Raw genomic sequence first — 12458 nt, forward strand, 5'->3', positions numbered from 1 at the left:
AATACAGTTTGCTCTACCCCCATGTATAGTATAACAAAGCACAGTTTTGTCGTGATATTTTCAGGTCTCATCATTTATCATATTTCACTAGACACATGGAATACCCCCTATATGTATGATTATTATGATTGAAATCAGTCCTTGGAAAGCGCCACTCGACATATTCCAGAGTTCCATGCGGCCAGCATAGTATGTTATGCTAAAATAAACTCGTGTCTGTCTGTCTGCTAAGTCACTGCGCCGGAGAGAGGGAAATCGTCGGACTGTAATCGTGACGTCATGATTGTCACACTATTATGACGTCATAATCGTTCCTATGACGTCATGTCACTAACTGTACACCACTCTCACCAAAACAAGCAATATGGCGCTCTTCAGGAAGATCTTACCGCGAAGCGTGATGAAACGCAACTCAAAAGACAGTTTAACATCAGACAGCAGCACATCTCTAGTGAGCGACGACAACACTGACTGCAAGGTAGCACAGACAGACGACAGCGTGTGCGACATCATCGACATATTCATTGATGACATCAAATATGACGACAAAAGGGGGGATCTAAATTCACGCTATTCGCTGCACAGGTAAAACATATTATGTTACACGTTAACCCAACTCTGTAATTTAACGGTATACCGGATTCCTCACGCGATTTTGGTAAATATACTCATGCCAATAATGGTTGTCACAACCCTCCCCTCGCTATTTCTATCAGTAAAAACACAGAATGTGTTTAACTTAGAGATTTATAGAAAACTCGATTTCAGCATTAAAGCGGGACAATTATTTCGGACTACCCACATAGTCACATGGCTCTTAATTTGCTACAGCTATGTTCATTGGTCATTTGGAATTGCCAAAATACAAAGAGACTAAGTAGCATTGGCTGAAAGTCATTTTGAATATTCCAAGTGTATAGAGAGAGAGGAATTTCACCTGAGAGAAAATTTAGCATGATTATAAGGTTGGAGGCGTTTGCTTTTGGAGTGGTGATGTTGCGTTGGGAAGGTGATTGATTGAAAGATTTATACAACAGCATGTTTATATGAGTGCTTTCTGCGCCATTCCACAAATCGATCTCAGCTCAAAGATAAACGTCATTCAAACAGTGTAACATAGACACTTTGCTGACATTGCCTAGGGCTCCCCAACGGCCCAGGGGCGATGGGGTAACCTAGTGGTTGAGGCGCAATAGCAATTCACCAAGATACAGCAAACACCTTTCTCACACATCTGAGATTGGGAGAAGCCTTGTGGCTAAACCGTTTGCTCGTCACCCCGAAGATTCCTGATCGATTCCTCACGTGGGTACAGTTAGTGAATCCCATTTATGGTGTCCCCCGCCGTATTGCTAAAAGCAGCGTAAAACAAAACTGACTCACTCACCAATTTTCATCTGGAACTAGGTTACCGTGCAATTTCATATCCAAGTTTCGGGCAAGCTATTGGTCTGCATAGTTGAGGCCCTTACCCACACCAGGATCCGATGATCCTCAGTTCGAGTCGAAGATTCGAGTTCATGACAACCTTTTGAATGCATCTTTGGTGAAAGCACCTGCTCCCACTAGTTTTACCAACGTTGCAACAAAGCCCTGCGTCGCCGTGCGGTACTGTTCAAAGCAGTGTTTTCATGACTTACCCACTTTTATACCAAGAAATTATCTCCTTAATCATCCATGTCAGAGATATATAAAGAATTGAAAGGGTTTCATTAATTCTCACAATGTCTTGATCTGTGTAGGCGACGAGACCGGAAGTTATCCCGCATGAAACATGGTCTGTTAGAAATGGACTCAGAAATGAAGGAGTTACAGCGCATGCTCACCAGAACGGAAGCGGAAATAAAGGCGGTGGAGGGTGAAGCGAAGGAAAAGCTGCAAGAGTTGGAAAACGTTCTAAAACGTGGTAAATGGAATTAAATTATGTTAAGTGAGTTTATTAATAGTATTTCAGTTATATCACGGTAGATTAGCTTGATGAGGGAGAAAAGCCCGAAGTGATGCAGATGTCAGACGTCTTCCACTGATGAAAATGGTGCTGCCAAACCTTGAGACCGTGTTTCTGGCGTACCCAAGGGACGCAACTCAGAAGACTGGCCACCTGATACATGTCGATTGCAAATCAATTGTGAAACACACTTAGGTGTTGTTTTTTTAGTTTTTTATTTTGTTGCATTTTTCAACATTTTATACAAACAAATAACAGTGATATTCCAGTATACATGATGAACAATCAAATAGTTTTAGCAGAATAAATCATGACATGACGACCAGAACGTGTAGAAACTAATTATTGACGAACACTTTGTTAACATATAATATTCAAACAGTTTATGTTGAAAAACTTGAAAAGATGGCATGATGTTGTTAAACTTATTTCGAAAAATTAGTTCCTTGAAGAGAATTAAGATGATATTTATTTGATCATTGTTCTTATTTGGGTAACCAAGCATTACATGTTTCTTTTCAATTTTGAGGTTTATTTGTGCTTTAGCATGTAGCCAGTTCTCAAACACACTCAGTGTTGCTTTCACATGTTAACATTTCAGGGCAGACCACAAGCCCATTGTCACACCCAGTCAAACCATTCAAAGCGTGTCCAAGCTAAAGACTGCATGTCTGTGTATCCCATTTGCGATGCTCATGATTTTAATAACTGGGCTGTCTTGTCTTGAGGTGATTATTTATAGACTGTCGTTATATAGCCGCAACATATGTCATATTTTGGTTTACACTTCCTCAGTTAAGTACAGATTCCAGTACTTTTAGGAGGTTGAGTCCAATCCGGGATTCGAACCCACGCTCTGAGAGTAAGACACCTAACCGCCAGCACACAGAGTCAGCCACATGACCCACTCAGCCACCATCACTTCTACAAAAATGGAAGTATGGAAACTGGTTGTCTGGACATTATGTATCCCTCTAACAAGGGAAAGTGTAAATTGGCACGGATCCCATTGCCGGATCTATGAATACACAATGTCCGATGAACTCAACCTCCGCAAAGCATTAGAATAAGTACTTCAGTGAGGAAAAATAAAAGCGACAAAAAGAAAGTGTTATCCCAAATATAACACGTGTTGAACAAGTACGTGTTCTGTTTGATATTTGACTGTGTCGTTTTGTGTGTTTTTTTGCAGTTGATGTAGAGACGGAAGTAGAAGTGAAGAAGAAGGAGCCATTATTGTTTAAGAAATACACCAATCTGAAAACATCATCCGACTGTAAAAGCCTCATCCGTACTGTCCGTCAGAAACACAGAGCGTTGCAACACCTGGAGCTGCTCGTCTACCGGAAGTACGTCAAATTCCAACATGGCGGAATACCAAGCCCAGACAAGCCGAAGGCAAAGATGTATTCCCTCCTTCCGGTAAAGCCAATGAGATTGAAACCATGTAAAACGTTTTCTGGATCCAAAGACCTCCCTGAGGGTATGGTGTTTGTTGAGATAGAGGACCTGAAAAGCCCTGATAACTTGAGAATGGACCTGACCGTAGAGGATGAAGACATGCCGCTCACATCGTACGACGTGCCCCTCGAGACCGAGGTGTGATGTGGAATAAATAGTCGGGTATTTACGGTGAAATTTGATTTATTGAGTTTTGCTTTGCCTACATTTACCGCCAGTGATATCTCAGAACAGAAAATAAAAATCCCCTGTGGGATCTTATGGGTTAACTCAATGTGAGCATGTGCAAATTCGAACCCGGTTCTCAGACGATCCGACATTTTATTCTCCAATGCCTAGATTTTCGAAGCTCTCTTAGCGCTAAGATAGTTGTAAGTGCCATACATTAACATTACCTTACGACTATCTTAGCGCTAAGAGAGCTTCGAAAATATAGGCCCAGGGCCCTTATTCTCGAAACGTTCGTAGCCTTAAGAATTCTTAACTTTGATCGTAGCCAATGTGTTAAGAATGGGCTTCAGAAGTTCGTAAGGCTACGAACGTTTCGAGAATAGCTAGCCAGGGTCCCATGTCACAAAACTATCGTAGCGCTACGACTGTCGTAACTCGTGTACTGTAACATTGACTAACGGCAGTCGTAGCGCTACGACAACTTTCCAAAACGGGGCCCAGGCCACCTCACTGTCTAGTTGGTCTGTGGGTGAGTTTGCCCCTGGTGCTACTCGGATCTGTTACTCATGTTTACAAGAGCAATCAACATGGACTGCTTATGGTTAAAGCGTCCGCTCATCACACTGACGGTCCGTGTTCGATTACCCACAGGGGTACAATATGTGAAGCCCATTTCTGTTGTCCCCCGCCGTTATATTGCTGGAATATTGCTAAAAGCGGCATAAAACCATATCCACTCACTTTTGCCGTGCACAAGACGCACATCATGACGACCTGTTTGTTTAAAAAGATGTCTTGCCCATCCCTACATTAACCCCACCTTTCATGAATTCTTACATTACATTTATGCTTCGTTATAAATTAAAACTAAATTTCATTCATGGTGTGTCAGGAGGCACCGTCGTGGTCATCATGGCCTCCACACTTCGGGCGGCAGAGGGCGTGGTTAACCGACGTCAGGTGGTACGTCGTCAGAATCGCGTTTATTTTACCTTTACGTTTTACCTTTCTAACTTGTCAAAAACTGTAATAGTGAGTGAGTGAGTTTACATTTACGCCGCACTCAGCAATAATCCAGCTATATGGTTGCGGTCTGTAAAATTTATACTAGAGTTTGGACCAGAGTGAGTGAGTGAGTTTAGTTTTACTCCGCACTCTGCAATATTCCAGCTATATGGCGACGGTCTGTAAATAATCGAGTCTGGACCAGACAATCCAGTGATCAATAGCATGAGCAATGGCATGTGTCTACCAAGTCAGCGAGCCTGACCACCCGATCGCCCAAATAGCCAGTCTGTTGTAAAGACAAAGCATGAGAAAGGGATGTGTTATATTCTATGTTTGTATATATAACGTCATTTACTAGACGTTTTCTCGGACTGCGAAATCAAATCGGACGATATCGAATGTTCTCGGTTTATTCAATGTTTTTGCATGGTTACATAGAAAATTCATGAGATCAAACACATCAGTAACAGAAATGAAATTTCTGTTGAAGCTGTTGTATCTTTCATAGAAGAGGCCTGTCTTACACCTGGAACGTTTTTTCAACGATAAATGTGTTTATGTTAGTAAGCCTTCATCTTAGTGACATTTTGCACGCAGCATCCGCTGATTCATCCAGAGTTATCCCCTTTGAGACAGAGACGATTGCAAGTGTCCTCAACGAGATATGTTTTGTTCTGCCAAGAATAACTTACAATGGATGAAACAACACACAACGCCAAGAATAATGGCCGATTGCCAATGCAAGACACATACAGAACTGTCTTCACGGATGACATATTCCATAACAAATTTTCGAAAATATGCTTTAAAATGAAGAAATGCCCACCTATCATTCAAAGTATTGTATATAATTCAACTGTGCATTTTAACTAGAAACAGGTGTTCGGCACGGTACTGACATGCCTCAAGGTCACAATACGGATGTTTGCATTATGAATTATACCATTCACGGGAATTATACCATAATACTGTTGTGGATTTGGAAGGACTTGACCTGTGTTTCACCGAATTATCCAGCTTTGATCCTTTCACTTTTCATCCCCGATTGACCTCATCCAGTTATGAGGTATTACCAGGAACAGGCTGTGTTTAAATATTTCTATGACACAGTAACCACATGCTGCCTCTCTGTTTACTTATTGGTTTGTTTTTGTTCACGTCCCTCAGGTCACTGAATTCACATTCCTTAAGTCCTTGAATTCACCTGCCTTATGCTTTTGTATTCACATGTGCTATGATTTTGTATTCACATGTCCTATGATTTTGTATTCACTTCCCTATGCTTTTTTATTCACCTGCCTTATGCTTTTGTATTCACATGTGCTATGATTTTGTATTCACATGTCCTATGATTTTGTATTCACTTCCCTATGCTTTGTATTCACGTGTCCTATGCTTTTGTATTCACCTGCCCTATGCTTTTGTATTCACATGTCCTATGCTTTTGTATTCACCTGCCCTATGCTTTTGTATTCACATGCCCTATGCTTTTGTATTCACCTGCCCTATGCTTTTGTATTCACATGCCCTATGCTTTTGTATTCACCTGCCTTATGCTTTTGTATTCACATGTCATATGCTTTTGTATTCACTTCCCTATGCTTTTGTATTCACCTGCTTTATGCTTTTGTATTCACATGTCATATGCTTTTGTATTCACTTCTCTATGCTTTTGTATTCACCTGCCTTATGCTTTTGTATTCACATGTCATATGCTTTTGTATTCACCTACCCTATGCTTTGCATTCACATGTCCTATGCTTTTGTATTCACATGCCCTATTCTTTGATATAAGAACAACAAGAACAGTTTTGCACAATCCCTTGAAAACATAACTTGATTCTGATAATTAAACTATTCACATAAAATTCCCATTAACAATCCTCCCGTGGGGAATTGTCCACTGTGTGTGCCAGGTGCACCCTCTTGCCGCTGGGTATGCTTGGAAGTCGCGTGGGGTGAGGTAATGTGTTGACGGGAGAGGGACTGTTCTCATTTAGGGCAGAGTTCCGGGGTGTTATGGGGGTCAAAGGACGCCTTGAAGAGGGCTGCTTGCGAATCATGTCTAGATGGGCTAATCCAGGGGTAACGATTTCCCGTGGAGAAACTGGGAACTGAGCGTTTGGAGAGTTGAGCAACCGCTGATAAATCCCACTCGTGTTTTGACCTTTCCCTGGGATAGGGGAATTCATTTCGGCTGACGGTGACAAAAGAGCTCGTCGATGGAGATCGCTGTTTTGTCTCATAAAGGGCGACGCTCTCGTCGATATAGGATTAATCGGTGTCCCCCCTAGCCTCGGAGAGAACCCATGTCGAGTGGCAAATCGCTGGTTAAAGGGGGTGTTCGTCCTCGAGTCATCACGCAAAATGTCAAATAATGCTGATTTATCCTTCACGCAAGTGTCTGCACATCCTTCCTGCACCAACACTTTGCATACGTCACTTAACCTCAATTTTACAGCCAATTCAAGGGCAGATAACCCTTGTTTACTTACAGCGTTAATCTTGAGCACATTTTTCGTGTTTGCGTGGTTTGTGAGTATTCGAATTCCAGACGTGTTTCCACTGACTGCAGCGTGCATCAGCGCCGTGTACCCGTCCCGGTCCTGTATATTGGGATCACATTTCTTGCATCTGATTAACAATCTCACAGAATCAACCTTCCCATCTTCCATACAGGCATACATTAACGCAGTACGTCCCTCCGCATCTTGAGCATTGACGTCACTTCCGTAACGCAACAACAAACGTACCACGTGGGCTCTGACGTCATCCTTGGGAAGGAAAATGGCGTGAATTAAGGGTGTTCTCATACACGAATCGCGAACATCCAAGTCCTGAGTTTTGGACAGCAACGAACTCAATCTTTGAACTTTTCCGTATGAGATGACTTTAAAGAGATTCTTGTCCTCGTCGTTGGCAGGGGAGATAATTTCGTAACGACCTGGTTCCTCGTTCGACATCATGGCATGTACCTGTAAAGCAAAAGTCCTGATTAATATTTAAAGTTTTCTGGGAAAGGAAAATACGAGATTTTTTTTAAATTTACGATATTTCTAATACCCTAACCTTGTAACCACACTAATTGTGTGACAGGTGTCCTCGTTGTTTATAGCGTCTAAATTCGCTGTACAGAGTTGCGGCCCTTACGTTTGACTGACACCCATGATGGTGGGTTCCAGCTCGATTTGCCCTGAGCTTGTTTCTACACCATCTCCATGCTCATAGGTGTCTTGAAAATGGCATTGTCACAGATCCTGTCACTTTGAGATTTCCTCCCAACTAAGGTGAAATACTGTGGATTAAGTCCACCATGAGGTGACGTTGCACCTTCACAGAGTGGCGTGTAGCGGGATCGGTTGGTAAAGATCACTGACTTGGTTGATGCATGTAATAGTCTCCTAAATAGGTAGATCGATGCTCATGATGTTAATCATAGGATCTGGTCCAGAATCGATCATCTACAGACAGGATTCATAAAGGTGAAACCTTGCGGAATGGGGCGTTAGAGAAAATAGATAATCCCGTTATTAAATATTTGATGTCTGGATATTCCAATCAACGGAATTTGATGGGAATTTCAACCTGACATGACCATAACATTCACTCATAAATCTGAAAATAAATAAATCTTACATGGTATTATCTTCCTGACAATATTTCTCTATTTCCAGTGATAGTTCTAATGATAAATCAAACTGAAGCATCACAAGATGAAATAGAGTACGTGTATATTGGATTCAATGTACCTGACGATCGATCGATTGTATGCTGTGGAAAGCCATGAAATATTTACAATCACCTACCGTCAAAGCACACCTTTAATCAAGGCGCTCCTTACACCTGGCAGGTACACCTTTGCCATATGCGGAATAAGGTTTGGTGCCGACGAATCTGTGCTGTCGGCCCTTGCTCTGATGTGTTTCCGCTGTGATTAGGTTTGATCTGGGGCAATGTTCTTTGGGGGTATTAGGCTTATATCAGCATGCCTGTGTGGACTCGGGCGCTGACGTAATGTGAAGTGTGACTTAAGGGTCAAGGAATTTTGTTGGGGCTTGGTTGTATGTACTGAACGTATGTTAACAGCCTGTTTCTAATGGTATGTAATCACTGCAGTCCCCGAACAATCAGTGAAGACCAGCAACTGGAGTAGTTGTGGTAGTAGTAGAAGTAGGGGTAGAAGAAGTAGGAGATGCAGCAGTAGAAGTGGTAGTACTGGTAGTAGTAGAAGTCATGGCGATAAAAGTGGACGCATGGCGTTGGTAGTAGTAGTAGTAGTAGTAGTAGTAGTAGTAGTAGTAGTAGTAGTAGTAAGTAGTAGTAGAGTAGAAGTAGAAGAAGAAGAGGAGGTGGTGGTGGTAGTGGTGGTGGTAGTAGTAGTAGTAGTAGTAATGGTGGAGGTAGTAGTAGTAGTAGTAGTAGTAGTAGTAGTAGCAGCAGCAGCAGTAGTAGTGTTGGCAGTAGTAATGATATAAGTAGTAATCGTAGTAGTAGTAGTAATAGTAGTAGTAGTAGTAGTAGTAGTAGTAGTAGTAGTAGTAGTAGCAGCAGCAGCAGCAGTGCGGTTGTAGGCGCGATGTGGAGTGCCGTGAATCTTCGTTTTGATTTACGTTCGTTTGATATCAATGTTAAGACCCGCTCCTGCTCGCTGTAAGTTCGAATCCACCATTCAGCCTTGACATGGTTCTTCAACTTAATTATGCGTGGGCACGGAAAAGACACCTTCCCGTGAAACGTTCATCATCAATCATCGTAACCGCCATTTACCCTCCTTGTCATAACAAAGGGTAAATCACCTCAGTCTCAATCGACACAACGCTGGTCGCAGACAATATGTAATATACAAGTATCACTTAAGCGGCACGCTCTGTTAGGCCACAGATACATGAATCCTTCCCATACAAACCAATACAAAACCTCACAACAAACTCCACCTACCGGTATATCAAAGTATCTCTACCCACACAATAGCCAAGCCGGTATCTATACCCCCTGTGTCAGAGTACGGTCTGGTATTGTTGTGGGGCTCGTTGTAATTATTTCGTTGGGGTCATCATTTGACCTTAGAATGATCACATTTCACAAACTGCTACAGACAATCTGGGCCTAGATTTTCGAAGCTCTCTTAGCGCTAAGATAGTCGTAGGTGCCATGCATTAACAGTAACTTACGACTATCTTAGCGCTAAGAGAGCTTCGAAAATCTAGGCCCTGGTTTGTTTGTCTACAGTGGTCGTATTTTGAATATTGTGGCCTGGGTATTGCACACGTGTATATGCTCTTGCTGGGATTCATAGCTGTGGGACACGTTTCACAAAGCTATCGTAGCGCTACGACTGTCGTAAGTCTATATTACAGGGCCTAGATTTTCGAAGCTTCTTTAGTGCTAAGATAGTCGTACGTTAATGTTAATGTATGGTATTTACGACTATCTTAGCGCTAAGAGAGCTTCGAAAATCTTGGCCCAGTATAGGAGTTACGACCGTTGTAGTGCTACGATAGTTTTGTGATACGGGGCCCTGATGAGTACGCAAGAGGTTAAATGTGTGACAATTCACTACTCTTTTGGAAAAGTCGTACTTCTGTTTATTTCAAATAATCATTTATTATCATTACTGTGTTGACTTCGGAAATGATGTTGAAATAAGGCGCACAGTAGGACAAACTCTGATAGATTAAATGCGCCATTAATTGATATATTTGCGAATGCATTATTCAGATAAACTTGGTTTAGAATTATCATAATCCCAGCTGCTGAACCACTTTTACCCACGGATCTTGTCAGAGGTGAAATAATAGATACATATGATAATCACAGCAATCTGATAATCACAGCAATATCATGATCACAGCTATATGATAATCACAGCAATAACACAATATAGTTCTTACCCTACAAGTCCCAGCTACACATCCTTCTCAAATCCCGTCTTGGCATCAACTACTGTTTAGATTTGCGGTACAGAAGTTTGGTCCATTAAGGTCAGGTATCATTCTGACGTCAGGCACAGCCAATAATTAATTAGTCGGATACCATTTTCCCCACGCGATAAGTTTTCGACATCACAAAGCTGCAAGGTATTAATTATTTAAAAAAGAGCCAAATCTGGATAAAACAGTTTTTTATAGCCGCTAATTCTCAGCAGAGAAACGCAGGGGGGAATTATGACGTTGCACCATCACGACATCTGACATGATACTAAGGATGTCTCCAAGCGGCATTCGGGTGTACTCGGCAGCAGATTCCGTTAATTACGTAATAAGTCATGTGATACTTTACATCACGGCATATGCCAGATAACTCCAGCTGAGACCAGAGACTTTATAATAAGTCTTATTATATGGTCTCTGCTGATACATATTCGTTTATCAAAACTAATAACAATGAATACATTAAATTTTTAATGTCGGGGTAAAATTGGTGGAAGGGTTTCCGCTGTGGTCAGCATGGTTTTTTTTCAATATCGCATAGTAGCGTGAACTAGTAAATCTAGTGAACTCACTAAAATCTGAAAATTTGGCAACGAATGATTTTGCTGAAACAAAAAAATAAAAATGCTGCCCTATTGAATATCCTCCGGAAATAAAGCATGACGGTGATTTACCCCATTGTGTATGCGCCACTAAGTGACGTGTTGTCATATCGCCCTTATAATCGTGATCAACAATGCTGCCCATAAAACACTTCCATCATAGACAATCTGCATCCTCGTGAGTGATTAATATATGACATTTCTGAAATAAATGTTAAATGAAATCGAAGAAATATCTTCCATATAATATATATGTCACGTTTCCAATACTGTTGCAAGGACTCATTGTGGTGAAAGGTATTGGCATTGTAAATAATTTTCATTTATCATCAAGTGAAGTAAATAACGTACCTTTCTGTCGTAGCACTTCAAAAAGAATACCTTCGAGAACTGTACCAACACGCTATATGTCTTTCAGACCTTCTATTTTTACCTACTAAGATAGCAGGTGAGCGATCAACACGTCCCTGTGGAATTTCGTCCCGAGAATACATCTGCCAAGTCCGGGGGTCCGTCGTCCATGACCCGCCTCCAGATTGGAAAGATTGAAACGCCATAGCGTATATAATCGGTCGTGTAGCATTTGTCTCCCTTAGTTTCATTTCGAATTGTACAAGTGACTTGTACGAGTCAATCCATTTGGCTCATTGGCTTTAGTTAGTCCGTCAAACAGTGAGTTAGTGAGTGAGTTGGGTTTTACGTCACTTTTAGCAATATCCCAGCAATATCGCGGCGGGGGACATCAGAAATGGGCTTCACACATTGAACCCATGTGGGGAATCGAACCCGGGTCTTCAGCGTGACGAGCGAACGCTTTAACCACTAGGCTACCCCACCGCCCCTCTGTCAAACAGACCTTGAAACAAATTAAATATACCAAATAAGCACATGCAAGTCTAGGATGTGTTGGAAGTCTAACATTAAGAAAGTCTGTTTTTTTGTATTTTATTAACATAATTTAAAAATGTTTTTGAGTGTGTGGTTTTTATTTTGAATATGTTCGTTTCAGAGATAGATGTTAGTCCATGGTTTTAGTGTAAATACGCCACAGTCGCCTAAATACAAACAGTTTTAATTGAAAAAGAAGATAGAGATTTTATGGCTGACTCTCCTACAAATTAACCCTAGCTTTGGAAGTATGACTCTAAATGTGTTAAAACTTAAAAATAATGATCATTGTCTTCGCTCCTTACCCGTCACCTCATGTATAGAAAGACCTCAGCTGTTCGACACCACGGTGAGAGTACAGGTTAATAGTGTAATAGGAAGTGTGAGCACACGACTGGTTGTGAAAGTCAGTTTGTACTGCATTAACTGACTGACTGAGTTTGGTTTTAC

The 12458-nt window shown here is 41.5% G+C and overlaps 2 protein-coding genes across 4 annotated transcripts; one reads left to right on the forward strand and one right to left on the reverse strand.

The window, feature by feature from the left end:
• Window positions 1-323: 323 nt before the first annotated feature.
• LOC124281131 lies at window positions 324-5847 on the forward strand. 2 transcript variants are annotated; one of them, XM_046717152.1, is made up of 4 exons: window positions 324-585; window positions 1743-1906; window positions 3141-3580; window positions 5169-5847. In XM_046717152.1, the coding sequence occupies exons 1-3, from the start codon at window positions 365-367 to the stop codon at window positions 3551-3553; spliced, it is 798 nt and encodes a 265-aa protein (XP_046573108.1). In that variant the 5' UTR covers window positions 324-364; the 3' UTR covers window positions 3554-3580; window positions 5169-5847. The 2 variants fall into 2 exon arrangements, with proteins under 2 accessions (XP_046573108.1, XP_046573107.1); XM_046717151.1 differs by lacking the exon at window positions 5169-5847 and having other exon boundaries at window positions 3141-3726.
• Window positions 5848-5893: 46 nt separating this feature from the next.
• On the reverse strand, window positions 5894-11836 carry LOC124281130 (ankyrin repeat domain-containing protein 34A-like). Of its 2 annotated transcripts, none has more exons than XM_046717150.1 (2): window positions 11472-11836; window positions 5894-7563 (listed from the first exon to the last, which is right to left on the reverse strand). In XM_046717150.1, exon 2 carries the CDS (start codon window positions 7552-7554, stop codon window positions 6463-6465), a length of 1092 nt encoding a protein of 363 aa, XP_046573106.1. In that variant the 5' UTR covers window positions 7555-7563; window positions 11472-11836; the 3' UTR covers window positions 5894-6462. The 2 variants fall into 2 exon arrangements, with proteins under 2 accessions (XP_046573106.1, XP_046573105.1); XM_046717149.1 differs by lacking the exon at window positions 11472-11836 and adding an exon at window positions 10480-10523.
• Between the last annotated feature and the right edge of the window lie 622 nt (window positions 11837-12458).

Source organism: Haliotis rubra, unplaced genomic scaffold (assembly GCF_003918875.1).
Source record: "Haliotis rubra isolate DU_JTF1 unplaced genomic scaffold, ASM391887v1 Scf28, whole genome shotgun sequence".
In the NCBI taxonomy this organism is placed as follows: Eukaryota; Metazoa; Mollusca; class Gastropoda; order Lepetellida; family Haliotidae; genus Haliotis; species Haliotis rubra.